This window comes from Bos indicus x Bos taurus, chromosome 19 (assembly GCF_003369695.1).
Source record: "Bos indicus x Bos taurus breed Angus x Brahman F1 hybrid chromosome 19, Bos_hybrid_MaternalHap_v2.0, whole genome shotgun sequence".
NCBI classification, from domain to species: Eukaryota; Metazoa; Chordata; class Mammalia; order Artiodactyla; family Bovidae; genus Bos; species Bos indicus x Bos taurus.
In genome coordinates, this window is record NC_040094.1 from 25,464,776 (window position 1) to 25,484,810 (window position 20,035).

At 51.8% G+C, this 20,035-nt stretch overlaps 1 protein-coding gene across 1 annotated transcript in view; it reads right to left on the reverse strand.

The window, feature by feature from the left end:
- ITGAE (integrin subunit alpha E) overlaps positions 1-20,035 on the reverse strand; it is a 63,360-nt gene that overhangs the window by 29,743 nt on the left and 13,582 nt on the right. The window contains exons 2-14 of the mRNA XM_027516576.1: positions 16,406-16,526; positions 9,240-9,331; positions 7,713-7,780; positions 7,260-7,377; positions 6,908-7,042; positions 6,412-6,527; positions 5,664-5,815; positions 4,485-4,638; positions 3,771-3,921; positions 2,758-2,825; positions 1,631-1,766; positions 902-1,047; positions 391-531 (exon numbers count right to left, since the gene is read on the reverse strand). Of these exons, the coding sequence (XP_027372377.1) occupies positions 391-531; positions 902-1,047; positions 1,631-1,766; positions 2,758-2,825; positions 3,771-3,921; positions 4,485-4,638; positions 5,664-5,815; positions 6,412-6,527; positions 6,908-7,042; positions 7,260-7,377; positions 7,713-7,780; positions 9,240-9,331; positions 16,406-16,526 (1,598 nt within the window). The remainder of the gene's footprint in view (positions 1-390; positions 532-901; positions 1,048-1,630; positions 1,767-2,757; positions 2,826-3,770; positions 3,922-4,484; positions 4,639-5,663; positions 5,816-6,411; positions 6,528-6,907; positions 7,043-7,259; positions 7,378-7,712; positions 7,781-9,239; positions 9,332-16,405; positions 16,527-20,035) is intronic.

Below are 20,035 nucleotides of genomic sequence, written 5' to 3' on the forward strand. Positions count from 1 at the left end.
GCTTCTTGGCTTGGCTCCATCACACACTGGCTCTGTAAACCGGGGAAAGTCTCAAACATCACTGAGCCTCAGCTTCCTCATCTGTAAAATGGGAGTGACAGCCACCTCCCGCAGTTACTATGAGAAACAAATGAGATTACAGATAAAACATGCTTTGTCAACTGTGCAGCTATGTGGAATGTCATCATCATCAACATGAGATGGTGGGGTGGGGAAAGTAAGAAAGAGGGGTAGGGGAGCAGCCGCCCCACCAGGCTGCCATCCATCCTGAGCTCCCCATCACCGCCCTCCAGTGCCAGGCAGGGCCAGGGCACCTCCAGCCTCTGTCACCTCAGTCCCAGGCTGAGCAGCCACAGCCTCAGCCACCTTGTGAAGATGGAGATCTCTAACCTGCTTGTTCACACGGTACATGTAGACTCTGCCCTCCTCTCCTTGAATGTGGTAAAATGGGGCCGCCACCAGCAGCAAGTCTGTGATGCCATCCATGTCGACGTCCACAGGGCACAGCTCAGAGCCAAAATAGGACCCCAACTACAGGCCAGGGGAATTGCAGCTCACGGGGAGTGCCAGGGACCCCCCGCCCCCACTGCCACCACCACCACCAGACCCCTCGGCAAGCCTAGACCCCTGCTTATGTTCTTCCTGGACCATCAGATTTGGGTCAGACCAGGTCAGTATGTTCACCGGAATAACACTGGAGGCTGGGTCAACGGCTGGATCCCCCACGATGGGGAAAGCCAGCTGGCACTCAGGCACACAGAGCCGGGGCCAAGGCTGAGTTCTGCTCAGACGCGGTCCCCCACCTGCTGTGTGCCCTGGAGCCCACTCCTTTCCCTCCGGGGTCTCTGGATCCCCATCTATAATAATGGTGTGTGGGGGGGGTTCCTTCTCTAACAGGTACCTGCTCGCCCTCCAGCACTGGCATGAAGTTGTTGGTCTCTCTGCCCACCTTCTGGAGCTCAAACACAGCCCCCTGCTGCTTGTGCCTTGGGGCCCCCGCCACATAGGAGAGACCATGAGCCTTGTGCAGCACGGCCACCGAGTAACCTGCCAGGTGGGGTGGTGGAATTGTGATCAGGACCTCCCGCCGGGCCACTCTTTTCTCCTCCACCTTCCCAGTCAGGCCTTCCAAGTAGCTTGGGCAGCGGGGCAAAACTGGAGACACTATCTCATCCTCTTAAAAATCATCAGTGGTGGCTCCCACTTACCCATGTGCTCCGCCACACAGAAGTGATATACACACATTACCACACATACAGCTTCACTCAAAATGCTCTCCACACACATGCACCACCCACGCTCATCACATACGCAGTATATGAAGACTGAGGACCGAGTGAAGGCTCACTCACCACTATTACTAATGGAGAGGCCCCGCCTCCCTAGGCAGCGGCCCAGGACCTGGCACTTTGGTACCAGCCTCAGCGTCCATCCCTCAGTCCACATGAACAACCAGGGCCCTCTCCAGCTAGGAATCCTACCACAGCCTGCGTCCCTACTCAGGCCCCGCCCCCATCCCGGTAGCCTCCGGGCCCCGCCCTCACCCAGGCAGCCTCCGGGCCCCGCCCCTCACCCAGGCGGCCTCCGGGCCCCGCCCCTCACCCAGGCGGCCTCCGGACCCCGCCCTCACCCAGGTAGCCATACTGCGCAGACTTGGTGTCCACTGCTGTCTGGTTCAGGAAGATGCCGTTACATCTGTGTGTGTCATAGAGCAGTGCGCCCCCGGACCAATCAAAGGCCCCTACGGTTCCGAGCAGCACCTGCCCCTGCAGGGGAGGAGGGTTGGAGGCCATCTGAGCCGGAGGGACTCAGGGCCAGCCAAGGTGACCGCAGGTCTATCTGCCAGCACAGCAAACCTTGCAGGGGATTGGGGGAGGAGGTGGTGGAGATCAGTGCCCACCGGCCCAGAGGCGCAGGAGGAAGGTGAGAGGCAAACACTGGGTTCTGGCCTTGTACCCAGCACTCCACCAGGGCAGCTGTCCCTCCAGTACCAGCAGCCTCTGGCTCAGAAATCCATCCCGGAGGGCCCAGACGTTGAGTGTAAAAAGGACGTGCGGGTGTATTCAGTCACATCAGACTCTTCCTGCGATCCTATGGACTGCAGCCCGCCAGGCTCCTCTGTCCATGGGATTTCCCAGGCAAGAATACTGAAGTGGGCTGCCACTTTCTACTCCATGGGATCTTCCCGACTCAGGGATTGAACCCAGGTCTCCTGCACTGGAGGCAGATTCTTTACCACTGAGCCACCTGGGAAGCCCACATTAAACAAGTATGGCTCAGCAAAATGGGGCTTGTCTCCCCCAAGGCTGCACATCTGGGCCTGGCACCCAAGGCCCACTGTGCTGAGTGACATGCTAACCATGCTCCCACCAGACTCGTGGATCGTGTCCTCATGGCCTGTATCCCACCCCATCGGTGGGGAACAGGGCCTCCAGTGGGGAGAAGTAGCCGGCTTGGTGGGCAAACCCACCCAGGCCTGGGGGTTCCCAGTCTGTGTTAAGTGAGCCACTTAACCCTTGAGCACAGGACAGAATGACTCCCTGTTATAAACAGGGTCGCTCTCTCCTCGACCGCACAGGTCCAGGTTAGGGTAAGTGCACAGAAGTGTTTTCTTTTGTCCTAGAATGGTTCCTTTAGATGCTTCACTACAGGAGGACCCTGTAAGCCAGGTGGGGGCAGGGGAGACCCCGAGTTCCTAGGAGTCCCTGGGGCTCCTCCTCTGTGCTGAGCTCTCCTGGTGCTCAGTCAGCCACGTACCTTATCCAGGATCTGGGCGCTGAACCCAACCTGTGCCAGCTGGTAGTGGAGGGCATCTCCAACCGTGCCTGAAAGCCAAGAAGCCCAGTGAGCCCGCCGTGAGTAGAGGCGAAGGGAAAAACCACGTCAGGGTGGAGACTGAGGGGCCTGCTTTAACAGCTGCCAGCAAAGTAGGCTGGGCAGTTCCCTCCCTCTTCCTGGGCCTCGGTCTCCTCATCTGTGAGCTCCTGGGAGCAGGAACCATTCCCCAGTCACCCTTCTTCTTCCAGCAAGAGAAAGAGCTTCTCATCAGAGCTTCACAGAACTTGGGAGTGCCGAGGATGGCTGGGACTATTGTTACCTTTTTATTTTGATTTTTTAAACTTTTTATTTTATATTGGGGGCTTCCCTGGTGACTCAGATGGTAAAGAATCTACCTGCAATGCAGTAGACCTGGGTTCAATCCTTGGGTCAGGAAGATTCCCCTGGAGAAGGGAATGGCTACCCACTCCAGTATTCTTGCCTGGAGAATTCCAAGGACAGAGGAGCCTGGCAGGCTACAGTCCATGGGGTCGCAAAGAGTCGGACACGGCTGAGCGACTAACACTTTGATTTATATTGGAGTATGGCCGATTAACAACGTTGTGATAGTTTCAGATGGACAGTGGAGGAACTCAACTATATATATACAAGTATCCATTCTCCTCCCCCAAACCCTCCTCCCATCCGGCTACCACATAACTTTGAGCAGAGTTCCATGTGCTATACAGTAAGTAGGTCCTTGTTGGTTATCCATTTTAAATACAGCTGTGTGTACCCAACGATCCCAAATTCCCCAACTATTCCTTCCCCTCATCTTCCCCTGTCAGTTGTCACCTTTTTAGAGATGGAACAGCTGAGGCTCAGAGAGGTGAGGGGAGTTGCCAGAGTGCCACACAGAGGGAGGACGGGGATGGGGCTGGAGGGTGGGCCTGGGGCCTCCCGCTGAATGCCGAGGGGGCCGCCACAGGGTGGCCAGGGCCCTGGAGCCTCACCTTCCACTCGAATGATGCTCTCCTGCAGTTTGTTCAGCAGCCCATCCAGAGCCATGTAGTTGGTCACCTTGAAGGCATGATCCTCATCGGGATCCGAGGCGATCAGCTTCAGCTCATGGTATGCTTTACTTTTATTAAATGCTTCTCCCACCTGCACAGAGGCCCCAGGTCAGTGGGCCAGCACTGTGAGGGTCTCAAGGCCCAGGGAGAGAGCTGAGCCCCTCCGTCTGGCCTTGAGGGCCCCCCAGCACCTGCTTCCTTCTTTCCCTGTACCTTGCTTCCCCACACTCTACCTGAATGTTCCTGAATACACCAGGGCCCCCCACCCCTGCCCATGCTGTTTCCTGTGCCTGCAGTCCTTCCACCCTTCCCCGGGCATTAGGTCAGTGGTTCCTCTTGTCCTCTGAGACTCGGCTCTGCATCAGCTCCTCCAGGAAACTTCCCTCCCGGGGGCTCCCAGGGTATCCAGTGCTCTCCCCATAACTTCTGGGAGAGTAAGCTGTGACCACCAGTAGGAAGTGAGCCATCTGGGGGAAGACCCTGAGCGGGGTTGGGGGTGTGGGGAGCATGGGACACAGGGGCTGAGAGAAGTTGGTGTTTGTGACTAGAGCAGGGTTTGAGTAAGCTGCTTTCTGATGCCCCTTAAGGAACCCTGGCTCCTCACTGCCTCAGGCTGTACAGAGTCACGAGGTACCCCCAGCTCCTGGCTCTTACCCCAATGGCAAAGCGCTCAACACCATGCATCTTTGGGGAATTGATGACAGTCGTGAGGTTGAGGGGGTCCTGGAAGATTTCCCCATCGGTGAGCACCACCATGACCTTGGATGCCTTTGCTCTCGAGCCTTGGTTTGGTGTGAAGATGTTATCTCTAAGTCGGGGAGGGAGAAAGGGAGAGAGAACTTTGCCAGATGGTTGACTGAGCCCTGGGGAGGTTTTATTCACTGGCTTGCTTTAGAATCAAAGAAGATTAAAGGAGCCCTCCTAGGAGGACAGAGCCCCAAAGAGGGGTGGTGATGTCTCTGGGTACACAGCAGCACAGGTACAGGAGGTAAGACTGCAGCGCAGGTGTTCTTACCCCTCACCTGCTCCCAACAGACAGGTGACACCAGAGGACAGCACTGGAGCCTATTCCTTGTGTGTATGTCAGACTAATAATGATATTAATTACAGTGGCTAAGATTTACATAGCACGTATGTGCCAGCCACTGTGGTAAGAACCACATATATATGTATTTTTTGGTCGCACCCTGTGGGATCTTAGTTCCCCAACTAAGGATCGAACCTATGCTCTCTGCATTGGAAGTGCACAGTCTTAACCACTGAACCAGCAGAGAAAACCTAGCACTGAACATATTTTAACCCATTTATCCTCAAAAATCCTATAAGGCAAGTATAATAATTATTATTATTTGGCCACCCCTTGCAGCTTGTAGGATTTTAGTTCCCTGAACAGGGATTGAACCTGGACTTCAGTGGTGAAAGTGCAGAATCCTAATCACTGGACCACCAGGGAATTCCCTATGATTCTCAATTTTAATGTGAGGCAGTTGAAACACAAAGAAGTTAAACAGCTTGCCCAAAGTCTCACGAGTGCAAACTGGAGCTGGGATTGAAGCCAGGAAGCCTGCCCACTCACTCCTCTGGTAAGCACTGTGCCCCACTGCTGCTCACAGGAGTAGTCTTTGGAAGAATTTTTGGAGGACTGTCCTGGGGTGTCATCCATCTGCCAAGGCTGGATTGGAAGACCTCACAGTCCCCTTTTAGCCAAGGAAGAGCCTGAACCCTGACCCTGTCCTCTACATAGTCTGTCCAGCCACCTTCTCCAAGCAGGATGTCTCAGAGCCTCTGGGCAGGGTCACAGGCTGGCAGCCAGTAGGTCTACAGATAACTCACAGGACGTGCTGCATGGCAGAGGCAGTCTTGGTGATTTTTCCCACTTGACTGATGTTCTTCACTCTGTCCAAGGAGGCTCTAACGTCTTGGCTGTCTAGAAGGTCAAGCTCGGTCTGGATGACTTCTCCATATTGCACCACAGCAAATCTGCACTGCAGGGCAGGGGCCAAGAAGGGAGGAGTTTGGCAGAGCTGCTCAAGGCCACCCCTACCCCTTAGATGGCTCCCCCTGGAAGAAGTGGAAGAATCCACTCATTCCTCTTAGTCTCTGGGCAGGAGGAGATGCTCAGGCAGAGGGCAACCTCTAAGCCAGCAAGGGTGGAGAAAGGTGTGATGGCAATGGCTCCTGGGGAATCATGGGCTTCTCCCGAATCTATGTCCCTGGGTAGCCCCTTCTTCCACATTGACTCCAGGATAGGCTGTGGTGACTTGCTTTGGCCCATGGACATCAGGAAATGTGATGCAATCAGAGCATTGGAAAGTGCTTGCCATGAAAGAGTTGGGCTGGGCTGTTGGAGACAAATGGCCCAGAAAAGTGAAGGCAATTTACGGTCCAGTCAAGCAGGTGTCTGCATCTGCAGGAATTAACTCCTGGTAAGAACAGCAGAAGAACCTCCCAGCTCAGCCCAACCTGAATGGCTGGCCCACAGAAGGAGAACAGATCCTTGGTGGATGTTTTGAAGCAGTTTGTTCACAGTGGTGGTAGACAACCCACAAGTTGTGTGAATCCAGCTCTAAGGGAAGCCCACCTCAAAGCACTTCGTATAAAAGTTCTTCATCATGTCGTAGATGAAGTCTTTGGCTTTCTGGAAGTCCGGGGGATCAATGCTTCCTGAGCCATCCAGGACGATGGCGATCTCAGTGCCTGGGCCAAGATGGGGAGCAGGTTAGGAGTGGCTGTGGCGTCTGGAGTGAGGGCAGCTCTTCCTGCTCTGAAGGGCACCCGCCCAGTCAAGCCCTGAAGGCTCAGTTCAGGGGGGGACTCAGATGCCACTCCCAAGAGTGAAGCCTTTGTCTCAGAGGCAGAGAGAGCCAGAACCTGCTCAGGCTCTGATGTTGTATGAGTCTCTCCCAGCACCCTTGCTCCCTGGGCCTACAGATGAGGGGAGACAGAGCTGGTCAAGCCTGCAGAATCCAGCCACCCCTCCCACCTCTTGGAAAAGGCACACCTCAACTCTAGAGGTCTCCAGCATAGGGGTCAGCTCTGACAGCCTCTGGGAGCAGCCCAGATCTGCCTCTTCTCACCAGCTGCCTCCTCCTCCTCTTCCTCCTCTTCCACCTTCAAATCCCGTCGCCTCCTGGCTGTGTTCTCTGTGCTGCCTTTTTTGTCCCTGGGGCAGGCTTCAGCATCCACAGGGGCGTCGGGATCCAGAAATCTTTCTTTAAAAAGTCCACATGGAAGAGCTCAGAGTCAGACAGCTTCCTGGTTCACCTCCAGGCCAGCCCTCACTTAGCTTTCCCTGGTTCCCTCTCCAGGCTGCCCTGCCCTCTCCAGGCCCCTGTGTCCCTCCACATCTACCGCAGGCTGGTGCCTCTTCTTGCAGACCCCAGGAGAGCCCTCAGAGCTGTCCAAGGCCAACGCAGGTCCAGTGCTTACCAAGGTTGGAGAAGTAGACCTGGGCCCGGGGACGGAGGTCAGGGGTCAGCAGGCTGCAGTTGCCTGTGAGCTCTGAGCTGAGGCTGTGGGGCTGCCGGGTTGGCACTTGAATGCAGACCTGGTAGAACAGGGGAACAAAGAAGGGGCAAGCCAGAGTCACCCCTGACCCAGGCCACACCCACACTCCCATGCCAGAACCCAGAGCCTCAACCAGGCAGGGGCCACAGAACAGCCTGTTCGCCCCTCCCCAGGGGGAGGACGAGTCAGTGCCAGCATCAGCGTCACACAGTGTACCCAGGTCAGAGCCGCCATCAGCCCTGGGGTTGATCAATGATATACCTGGGCTCAGCCCTGAGAATAACACACCAGCCAGGACTAGTATCCACAGGGGTCAACCACAGGGGTCACCACCAGCTCCCCGAGGCCCTCCATCCCCTAGCCACGCACACTCACCAGAACACCGTGGTGGTTTCGGACAGCCGTCACGCCCTGGTACCTCCCCTTTGGGATGGGGATGTGCTCTGAAACAGTGAAGCCCAGGTAAGGGGGGAGGGATGCTGGGAGGCAACCCAGGAGCCAAGGCTGAGGCCACAGGGCCATCTTGGTCAAGGCCCCATGAGGACCAGCTGGCCACTCAGAGCAACCTCCAGAAGCTGGATGGGGGAGCCTTCAAGGACAAGCCTCTCCCCCAGGCTCCTTCAGTGTCTCATTCAACACGTGCCCCATGATGTCTGCTCTATGCTTGGCCTGTGACAGATGGTGATAGGGATCCAGAAACACTGAGACCTGCTGCTGGTCCTCAGGGGCTCCTGGGCTGGTGGGCAGGCAGGTAGAGAAGCAGCAGCTGGCATGTGTGTGCAGCACGGGGGAGGAGGGCAAGAGGCTGAGGGACTGGCCGAGAGTCTGATGAACCCTCCCCTCGCCAGGTCCCGTCCCTGGGGAATCTTATTGCCCCACAACTGCAGGGGCGGAAGTGTAGCTCCTTCCCCTCCCTCCCCACTGTGGACCTCAGCAGACTCTCATATTTGAGTCTCAGGATCACTCAGCCACCGTGCTGGACCATGTTCCCTTCTGAGGCAGAGATGGAGGCTGTTCAACACAGGGCCTCCCTCACAGTCCAGGACTCCACCCAACACTGCCGAGTGGTCATCAGCAAAGATGGGCCTTCAGCCGGACTGGGTGGGTGGTGAGTGTTTGGTCAATGACTGAATGAGGTCCATTCCTTTGTTCATTCAAACAGCATTATTGAGCACTTAATATATGGCAGGCCGCATGCATTGGAAAAGACCCTGATGCTGGGAAAGATTGAAGGCGGAAGAAGAACGGGACGAAAGAGGATGAGATGGTTGGATGGCTTCACCAACTCAATGAACGTGAGTTTGAGCAAGCTCTGGGGGATGGTGAAGGACAGAGAAGCCTGGCGTGCTGCAGTCCATGGGGCTGCAAAGAGTTGGACACAATTTAGCGACTGAACAACAGCAATATGCTGGACGACAAGATGGCCACGGTTAGATGGGAGCGGGAAGGCTTGGGTCCCACTGAGGTGCAATGAGTTGGGGTAGGTGGGTTTTGGAATCAAGTGGAGTTGGATTCGCATCTTTGGTACTACCCAGATATGTGATGTTAGTCATACTGGAAACCAGAGGCCTTCTCTGAACTGTAGCTTCCTCTTCTGTAAAAGGCTGTGGTTTTGAGAATTAAAAGTACACGAAGTACATAAAAGAGTGTCAGGCGACATGGTGAACACTCCATACATTTTCGATTTCATTTTCATTGTTAGAATTGGATCTGGAAAGATGGGTTAGGGGTTAGGGTTGGGTAGAGATGGGATTGGGCACCAGGGGGGAAGGCTTGTTGCTGCGGAGTCTGTGGTGGAGGGACCGGATTAGGTGGGGCCGGGGCTGGAATGATTGGCCTGGATGAGTGGGATTCCTGGAAAGGAGGTCCTGGGAGTATTCCCTGGAGTGGGGGCTGACTTACCTACTGGTTGGCAGTGGAGCTCATCCTGGATGAGAGAGCACTGATGCAGGGGCTTTGCTGTTCGGCTGGTTCTGGGGCTGGTGACCAGGAGCCTGAGCAAAAGAGTTGAGCTTGTCAAGGATCCCCTGTTGCCTCCCCACTGCCCAGGCTCGATCCTTCCGTTCCAGGCCCAGAGACCCAAAGGCTCCCCATCTGGAAAACGATGGAAAAGACCAGCCCAGGACAGGCAGGCAGGCTCCCAGCCCGGGACAGTGGATCTGTATTTCAAGGGAGGCACGGGCTTTAACCTTCACATGGTTTCCAGCAGGCAATGGCTAAATACCTCCCCTCTCTGCCTGCTGGCCCACCCTGACAGACACGGGGTGATACTGGTGGTAAATAAAGACTCTCTGCTCTTTGATGGTGGTGGGGGGGCACCCGGAAGCCACCAGCAGCACAGTTGTTTCTGTTGCCGGCAGTGCTGGCTTCCTAGTGGCTGCTGGGGGGTCTGCCCCCACCTGGCTTCAGTGACCGTGCTTCCTGAGAAGAGCATTCTAGTGCCCCCTCTCACAGGGGCTGGTCAGAACTGGAGGTTCTGGGCACCTCGGCCTGGTTAAGGAAGCCTCAGGAGATGTGATTCCCGATGGCAAACTCTGCCCCCGACTCAGAGCCCAGAGAGACACAGAGACAGCGTCGGCCTGAATATTCTCGGTGTCCATGCCACCCAGGGAGGATAAGAGCTGCCCCTGACAGGGAGGTCTCTCTGTCTTAAGGGCTGTGAGTAGGGGGCACTGGGGAAGGGTAACAGGGAAGCAAGTCCAGGGTTTTACACCAAGGGCAGTGCGAAGCCACAGAGGGCTTTATGAAAGGGAACCACACGCTTAGACAGGTCATGATGAGCCATGGTGGGCCGGGGGCCAGAAACAAGGTTGGGTTGCCACTTCCTCACCTCTTGTTACCTGACATTTTAGGAAGTTATGAAAGATTCTCACTTTATCTTTCATGGTTGACAGGATAATAATAAAATCTATACTGGGTGTGTGCCCTCCCCAGCTTATCCCAAGCTGACTTCCACCCCGATAGGACTCCTGTCAAGGTCAGCGGTGGTCCCCACATCGCCAAGCCCAAGGGACACCTTCCCGTCCTCGTCTTCCTAAGGGCCCATCTCCCCCTTGAAGCACTTTCTTCTGGATTTCCCCTGACCTTCCTCACTATTCCTTCTCCTAATCCTTGGCTTGTTCCTTTGCTGTCTGACTTCTAAATGTCACCTGCGCTGGGTGGGTCCCTGTATTCCTCACCACACACTCTCCCTATCGATCCCCTCCAATCACTGGCTTCAATACACCTACAGATGCTGACATCCCCATCTTTATACCTGCAATTCTAGGATTCCTCCACCAGCAGCCAAATGAAGGATTTCCCTGACAGTCCAATGGTTAAGACTCTGTACTTTCAATGCAAGGAGTGAGGGTTCAATCCCTGGTCAGGGAACTAAGACACCACATGCTGTGTGGCACAGCCAAAAAATAATAAAAATAAGAATAAATACAAATTAGCTTCACCCTTGGAAAAAAGAAGAAAAAAAGCCAGATGAGCATAGCTATAGAAAATAGAATAATGACCCTTCCACTCCCAGAGAAGTCCATGTCCTAATTCCCAGAACCCACAAATAAGCTACTTTTTATGGCAAAAGGCACTTTGTAGATGTGATTAAGTTAAGGATCTTGTGACAGTTTATCCTGGATTATGTGAGTAGGCCCAATGTAATCAGGCTTTCCCGATGGCTCAGCAGGTAAAGAATTTGCCTGCAGTGCAGAAGACACAGGAGATTCAGGTTCAATCTGAGAGTCGGACAGATCCCCTAGAGGAGGAAAATGGCAGTCCACTCCAGTATTTTTGCCTGAAAAATCCCATGGACAGAGGAGACTGGTGGTCTACAGTCCAAAGCATCGCAAAGAATCGTACATGACGGGGAGACCCAGCATGCACATCAGTGTAACCACAGGGGTCCTTATCAGAGGGAGGCGCTGCTGGCCTTAAAGATGGAGGAGGGGCCACAAGCCAAGGGGTCCAGGCAGTCCCTCGAAGCTAAAAGAAGTGAGGGTACAGATAGATTCTCCTCTTGAGCCCCTAAAGGAACAAAGCCCTGCCAACTCCTTGATTTTAGTTCAGTAAGACCCGTGAAGGACTCTGACCTTCAAAACTTTAAGATAATAAATTCTTTTTTTTTTTTCTTTTTGGCCACAGGGCACGTGGGATCTTAGTTCCCTGACCAGGGGTCAAACCTGTGCCCCCTGCATTGGAGAGGCAGAGTCTTAACCACTGAACTGTGGTTTCTGTACAAATGTGTACTGTTCTAAGCCACTTAAGTTTGTTGTGAGTTTTTAACATATTTATTTGGCTGTGTTGGGTCTTGGTTGCTATATGTGGGATCTTTTGTTGCCGAACATGGACTCACTAGCCGTGGCTTGCAGGCTCAGTAGATGTGGCACACAGGTTTAGTTGCCCCACAGCGTGTGGGATCTTAGTTCCCTGATCAGGGATTAAACCCTTGTCCCCTGCACTGGAAGGTGGATTCTTAACCACTGGAGCACCAGCAAAGTCCCACGTTTGTGGTGACTTTGTTATAGCAGCCCTAGGAAGTAATAAATAACCTACTGCCCAGAGTCTAACACGTCTCTCAAATTTAGAATGTCCGAAACAGAACTATGGTCTTGTCCTCCTGCACCTGAACTGAACCTTTCCATCTCCCCGCCACGGATGCATGTCACCCCTGACCACCACGTTCTGGAGTCCGAGGCCTGGGGGGCCCCCTTGCTTCATTCTTTCACTCATTCCCTCCATCAAATGCATCAGTAAACCCTACTGGTTTTTCCTCCAAATTATATCTACAGAACATCTCTTCTCTCTGTCTCCCCTGCCACCATCATCTCGCCTGATGTGTAGTAATAGCCTCGTAACTATTATTTCTTTTTTAAAATTCAGTCTTGTTAATTACACCACATCACTCCCCTACATCAGCAACCTCCCATGTCCTTAGAAAGAGAGTCTGCCCATACCCCTCGCTGCAGCCAACAGGGCCTTGCACCATCTAGCACCTTCCCCAACCCTGAGACTCCCCTCCGGCTCCTTCGCTCCTCAAGCTCTAGCTCCACACGGGCTGGCTGCTGTTCCTAGGCTGCACCCAGCTCTTTGCTGGCTTGGGCCTTCTGCCTTGCTGTCCCCTACTTTCCCCAAACCTGGCCCATTCTCATTCCTTGGCCTCGCTTAACTGTCACAAATGCTTTCTCCAACCAGCCTCACATCACAACCCAGTTTCTCTGCTTTTTATCAGCCCATTCATTCCCTTCCCAGAACTTGTCCTGTTTGATGGCATCCTGTTCACTTTTTTATTGTTTATTATCTCTCTCTCCCCCTAGATGATATGTTCCCCAAGGATCTTATCTATCTTGTTTGTTGTATTATTTAAGGCGCCTGGAATGTGGCACCTCTGTAGAGCAGGGGCTTGGTAAATATTTGTTGAGTGATGATTGAATGACTGTCCAGGCAGCAGGTGAGGGAGCCAGTGTAGGGTGAGGTTGAGGAGGGCCGCATGCAGCTCAGCTCTGTGGGCTTAAATCTGAGCCCCCAGATTAGGTTGCCTGCTCAGCAACCTTGCCTCTTTCCCAGACCCTGCCCAGCCCGAGCCTCAGCCCTGGGCCCAGCACCTTATTCTCTGCTCCCCCACAAAGGTGGGCTCAGAACTGGGCTCTAACCCAGACCACATTTTGGTGCTGTAGGTGCAGCCTAGAATAGCCTCAGGTCTCCTTCCTTCTTTAGGCCTTGGCGCAAGCTGTTACTTCCGCTTGTGGTGCCTTTCACCTCCTTTTCCTGCAGAACAGTCTTCCTAAATACCAGTTCGTCAAAAAGCCTTCCCCAAAGAAGGAGCACCTTGACCCTTTCCAAGCCTTCTAGGAAGCCCCCACTCCTGGACACCTACGCTTATCCCCGACTTTTGTTCCCACGTAGACTGTGAGTTCAGGTGGGACTACCACGTACAGTTGCACACGTTGCACACTGCAGAACCCAAGGTTGCCTTCATACCATAGTCATGCAGTGCCGTGGCCTGGGGCCCAGTCTGAGCTGCTTCTGCTGCTCACCCCTTTAACCAGCCCCTCCATGGTGGGTGGTCTCTTGATCTACAGGTTTATCCACCAAGAGACTGGCAAACTAAATTCTAACTGACTTTACCATCAGCTGATAGCCCCAGAGACCCTATTACACCTGGGCTGAGTGCCGCCCATCTCCAACCTTCACCCAGCTCTCACTCAGAGGCTATTCCCATACTTCCCGTGTGAAGTGAAAGTGAAGTCGCTCAGTAGTGTCCGACTCTTTGTGACACTTTGGACTGTCAGGCTCCTCCATCCATGGAATTTTCCAAGCAAGAATACTGGAGTGGGTTGCCATTTCCTTCTCCAGGGGATCTTCCTGACCCAGGGATCAAACCCGGGTCTCCAGCGTTGCAGGCAGACGCTTTTACCATCTGAGTCACCACATTTATATCCCATTCCACCTACTGCAGCAGCCAAGTCCATGATGCTGCCAGCTCTGGCTGTTACATCTTACAGAGAAATGACATGAGGGAAAGAGGGGACACATCATCCTTGCCCAGGGACCCCAGCTAGTTCCTCTGTGGCCCAGATGGCCAGAAATGCATTTCCTGCCCTGTGAGCAGCCCGTGGTCTCAGGCTCCAAGGTTTGAAACCCAGAAGTGCCTCCCACCACATCCTCCTCCCCTGCACGTTCAAACCTGTGAGCCCCTCTCTGCTTCAACAGGTGTTCAGGGAGGTTTTCTTGAGCCCAAGAGCGCTCTTCCCCCAGCCCTGAGGTGGGAGGTGGGGTGGCTCAGAGCCTTCTGCTCTGGGAACTTCAAAGACCCCTCCTCCGCTGTGGCCTTTTGGCTTGGCTTCTGAGAGAGAGGGGTTAAAGTCTGTTGGGCCTGAAGTGGGTGTGGTGAGGGCCTTGCTGGGGTACTGGTGGGAGGGGGGCTGGGCAGGAGACAGTCACAGATAACTCAGGCTGAAACCCAGCCGTGAGCTGGGGAGCAATCAGAATGTCAGGCACTGCAAACTTTGTTAAAACTGAACGCTGACCCAGTGCAGAAGCCATGATCTAGCAATTCCACAGCTGGGCTCCCTGGTGTTTGATTAAAAAAGATGCCCAGTGAAAGAAAATGCAGAGCTGCGCTGGTTGTCATAGGCCAAGGAAACTGCCAGAACACCTCTCATCAGCACTGTTCCCACAAGGGAAAACTCTAGCAATGACAATGGGTACCACTGCCACAGGGAAGGCTGACGAAATTCCTAGGCTGGGTGTTGAGGGAGAGAAGCCTGACTGTCATCTTGGCGACCACAGGGGACGTTGGAGGGCGTGTCGTGACCCTTGACTGCAAAACTTCTAAAACCAGACATGTCTCTACATACCACCACTACCTCCCGCTGATAGAATCCACATTTGATCGACTTGCTTCTTGTCTACCTTCCTTGAGCATGAGGATTTGTGTCTGTTTTGTTCACCACGGTACCCTCAGGGCCTGGCACACAGTAGGTGCTCTGTTTGAATGCTTGTGAAAGGACTCTGGTGGTCCAATGGGTCCAAGCAGGGGGCCTGGTTTCCATCCCCAGTCAGGGAATCAGATTCCACATGCCCCAAGGAGAAACCCCACATGCCGCAGCTAAAGACTGGCACGGCCAAATACATAAATACTTTTAAAATAAATAAATGCTTGTGGAGTGAAGGGCCGTGGTACAAATCATTCTACAACCTGCCTTCTCCATTTTACAATATGTTTTGAGATTGACTCAGTTCATAACCATTGCACTCAATTCATTCATTTTACCAGCTTTTGGTATCACATTAGGTGATTCACACCTTATTTCTTTCACTTTCCAATGATGCTTATTTCAAAACAGCATCACAATCGATACCTCTACGAGTATCTGAGAATACCCCTGGGGGTGGTATCTAGGGGTGGGATCCCCAAGTCAAAGGCTATGTGCATCCTCAGACCTGCTTGATACGACAAAATGATTCACCCAGGAGATGATACCAACTCGCATCTCCACAAGTCCCTCCTTCACCACATCCTGGCCAACAGAATGTTGTCAGACAAAATGTTTTGCTTATCTGTTGGGTGGGTATGGATGATATGTTTAAAATACAAAGTGATGTGTATTGATCTTAAACTTAGCCATCAGTTCAATTCAGTGAACTTCCTGATGTTCAAGCTGGTTTTAGAAAAGGCAGAGGAACCAGAGATCAAATTGCCAACATCCGCTGGATCATGGAAAAAGCAAGAGAGGTCCAGAAAAACATCTATTTCGCTTTATTGACTATGCCAAAGCCTTTGACTATGTGGATCACAATAAACTGTGGAAAATTCTGAAAGAGATGGGAATACCAGACCACCTGACCTGCCTCTTGAGATATCTGTATGCAGGTCAGGAAGCAACAGTCAGAACTGGACATGGAACAACAGGCTGGTTCCAAATAGGAAAAGGAGTACGTCAAGGCTGTATATTGTCACCGTGCTTATTTAACTTATATGCAGAGTACATCATGAGAAACACTGGACTGGAAGAAACACAAGCTGGAATCAAGATTGCCAGGAGAAATATCAATAAACTTAGCCATAAATTGTGTCAAACCCTTAACGTGCATTAACTCAGACAGTCTTTGCAACAACCCTGTAAAGTAGGAAAATATCACCCCCATTGCAGAGATGAGAAACTGAGGCTGGGGGTTGAGTGTCTTGCTATAAATACAGAGTGAAGCTGTCGCCCAACCACGGCGGCCAGACCCACAGCCCCGGCCTCGCTCGTAACCACTACGCCCGCCTGCCTCATAATTTCCATTAAAAAAAATATTTTTTTTGTCACTGCCCAAAATTTCTATATTGAGCATGTGTTACTTTTGTAAGAGACAAAAGAGAGGTAGTTAGTCTCCCCCTCCTCCACCCCGGGAGAGGCCAGAGTGAGGTCAGGGGCCAGCCTGCAAGGACTGACCCTGGGCTCATGGCCTCTCCCCTGCATGCCCTTCTGAAAGGGGTTCTCCCAAGCTGTGGAGTGGGGTACCACAGCCTTGTCTGGGGCCTTCTCCAGCTCTCCGAGGACCCTTCGGTCCCCACTGCCCATCCCCTGTCTGCTCACCAGGTCTTCTTGGTGCTGGAGTCCTGATGCAGAAGGGAGCTAAGCACATAGGGGTCGCCGCCCTCAGGAGTCACCCAGGTCCGGACCACATCCACATTGAAGGCGGCCAGGGGAGCCAGGCCTGAGGGGGAAAGAAGAACAATTAACAGGAGAGGCATCATTATTCCATCACCTCCCGCCATGCTATTATCCCCACTTTAAAGATGGGAAAAGCAGGACTCCCAGGGACTTTTTATTTTTATTTTTTTTCATAAGAATGGGACTGGAACACAGGCACATCTAACCCAGAACCCTTGATCCTCCAGCTAAACCAAGCTGTGTCTGTACCAAGGATCCCTGCCCCAGGAGGTCTTCTTTTTTTTTCCTTTGGCCATGACTTGTGGCATGCAAGATTTTAGTTCCCTGAGCAGGGATCAAATTAGTGCTCCTTGCAGTGGAAGGGTAAAGTCTTAACCAGGGACAGTCAGGGAAGTCCCCCGCCCCCACAACCCCCCACTCATCAACCAAGGTCTTTTTCTATAGGAATAGGACTGGAATGCAGGTGTGTCTGACCCAGAACCCCTGACCCTCCTACTAAACCAAGCTATGTTGGCACCAAGGCCCCCTCCTCCAGGAAGCCTTCTGTGGTTCTGTCCCAGAGCACTTCCCACCTTCTCACACCTCCCACTGTTCACTTTCTGTACCTGCCTCAAAGCACATGTTCATCACTGTGTCAGGTACCAAAGTTAAAATAGACTATGGGCCCAATGGAGAGGATCTGCTTACATTCTGTCTACATACACCTCCATCAATTGACCCAAGAGAAAAGATACGTCCTCAAAAATACCTATTTGTAACAGTCCCAAACTGGAGCAACCCAAATGACCATCTGCTGGGGGATGGATAAACGGATATTTTCAGACAATGAATACTATTCAGAAGTAAAAAGAAACAGACAATTGACATGGACAACAAGATGGGTGAACCTTCCCTGGTTGGTCCATTGGCTAAGACTCTGAGTTCCCAGTGCGGGAATCCAGGTTCAGTCCCTGGTCAGGGAACTAGATCCCACATGCTGAACTAAGAGTTCCCACAACTAAAGATCCCACGTGCTGCAAGTAAGACCAGGCACAGCTGAAATGAATAAATAGAGAAAAATAAATATTAAAAAACTGTAGCAAAAAATATTGCCTGGAGTAGTGAGAGTTGGGGTGGGAATTAACTGAGAAGGGGCAGAGAGGAGCTTTTTGGGGTGTTGGAAATAGCCTACATCTTTATAGGCATTTGGATTACAAAGACATGAATTTGTCAAAAATCCATCAAATGATGCACTTAAAATTTGGTTCACTATGTAAATTTTACCTCAAAAAAAAAAAAAAAAAAAAACCATAAGCAAATATTGAATTCTAGTCAACATGTATGCTGAAATGTTTAGGGATAAACCGTGCTGATGCCTGCAATTTACTTTGAAATGCATCAAAATGTAAGCCGGCTTGATGGGTGGATAGCTGGATATATATATGGATGGTAATTTACATAGAGGTGGATATAAATAAATGTTTTTATATACATTAATTACAATTGTCAACATGTTGTTGTATTTGCGCTCTCACACATATTTTACATATATGTGATACACAAAAGTATATTGCCTGGAGCCAGCGTGAGGAACTCCGCCTGTGGCAAAGGTCATGAGGAAGGAGGCTCGGCATACGCAAAGGCGGGATCAAACCTCAGGAGTCCCCCTGGAAATTCTCGAGCATCTACCCCCAAAACCAGAGTCTGCCTACTTTTGCCTTGTGCTCTCACCTACACCTCTGACTTTACGGGGGGGCTGTCCCCCACTACCTCTCTTTGAAAAAATTAACTTACAGCTCCAGTTAATAAAGTTCCTGGGTGTGATAGTGTTTCAACCTACAAACTCCTTTGGAAGTCCTCTAGCCTGCCTGAATAGGTTTTTCCGGCCACATGTGATTGTTCAGAGCCTCCCAACTGTGAGAGGCATGAGATGTTCTAAACTGTCTAAATACAGCTTCCTTTGAGCAGTTAAAAGATTGATTAGAAATTGTATCGGTGAAGGGTTTTTCACTTGTTGGGCCAATGTTTGCTGCTAAGTCTCCATATCCCTTACCTGCTGTGTCCCTGGCAGTGTATTGATTAATATAATTGGTGTAAGTAGTAGCTTTAATGTTTGTAACCTTGGACCCTTGAGTTAATTCTTTTTCTTGTTATAGCCCACCACACCTTTGCCCTGTAGGAATGCAACTTTATCTAATGCTTTTGGAGGGTGGCGCCTGACTAATCACCTTTAGAGAAAAATAAGTTTTCTGAAGAAAGGGTCTTAAAATGTTAACAGGCCTCCGGGCCAGAAGATGATGCAAATCACCTAAACTTTTGCATATGATAAGTTTGCAGGAAGAAAGCCTGGCTTACTGCATGACTCCACCCCTTCCCCCATTATCCTCTATGCATAACTTAAGGTATAAAAACTACTTTGGAAAATAAGGTGCGGGCCTTGTTCACCGAAACTTGGTCTCCCCATGTCGTTCTTTCTCTCACCTTCTGGCTGAATTATTCAGCCTCTTTTCTCCACTAAATTTTCTCACTGAGCTATCCTTATTTAACCACTCTTTATATCTTTAATTAACATTTAAATAAGCTGTCGTTTCCTGATCGCTGAAGTCGGCTCCCCTTCGAAACCCCTGACTCCACCGGGGCTGGACCTCGGCAGTATATGTATAGTAAAATCTGTACATTGTCAGGTTGTTAGGGGAAGCACACTGACTGAAACCGCCTACCCTGGCCAGGCACCATAGTAACCATTGGCATGAGTTGTTTTATGACAGGAGATCCTGGTAAGGAATACGGAACTAATAAGCCACCACCAACCACAAGAGTCCAGGAAAGGTCAAAAGGAGACATCGCGTGTCCGTCCACTTCCCACAACCCCTCTCGCCAGCATCCATCTTGGCCGAGCGGTGCGTGCGCCACCAGGAAAGACGCTGGATTAGAATGATTGGCCAAAGACCACCCGGAAACTAATCCCATCACCATAATATCCGAGACTGCGAGCCACGCGGCAGAGCAGTTCTGCTGGGTTCCCGTACCCTACTGCTCTCCACCCGGGTGCCCTTTCCCAGTAAAATGTCTTGCTTTGTCAGCACGTGTCTCCTCAGACAATTCTTTTCCACGTGTTAGACGAGAGCCCGCTCCTGGGGCCCTGAAAGGGGGCCTCCCCCTTCCTACAACAAAGTCAGTCATATGTGGTTGTCCACTGCACAAGGTTTTCAACTTTTCTCTATGTTTGGAAATTCTTCACTAAAAATGTGGGGGCGAAACTCGGGGAGGCAGAATTGATATGGATAGATTGCTCCCCAAAGAGGCTGTGCCAATTTGTACTCCAGCAACAAAATGGAAGGCCTACTTCCCACAGCATTGCTTGAGCTGACTGTGCAGACCTCTTCATCCTTGTTTTAAAAGAGTATCTCATCATTTGCTTCCAAAACTACTTTTTAATTAGGAGTGAAGTCAAGCCTCTTATTATAAGCTGTTTTCTGTCTATTCATGTACATTACCCATCTTAAAGAGGTCTTTATTGTTTTCTTTTTCATTCTTTTGGCCATACAACATGGCATGTGGGATCTTTAGTTC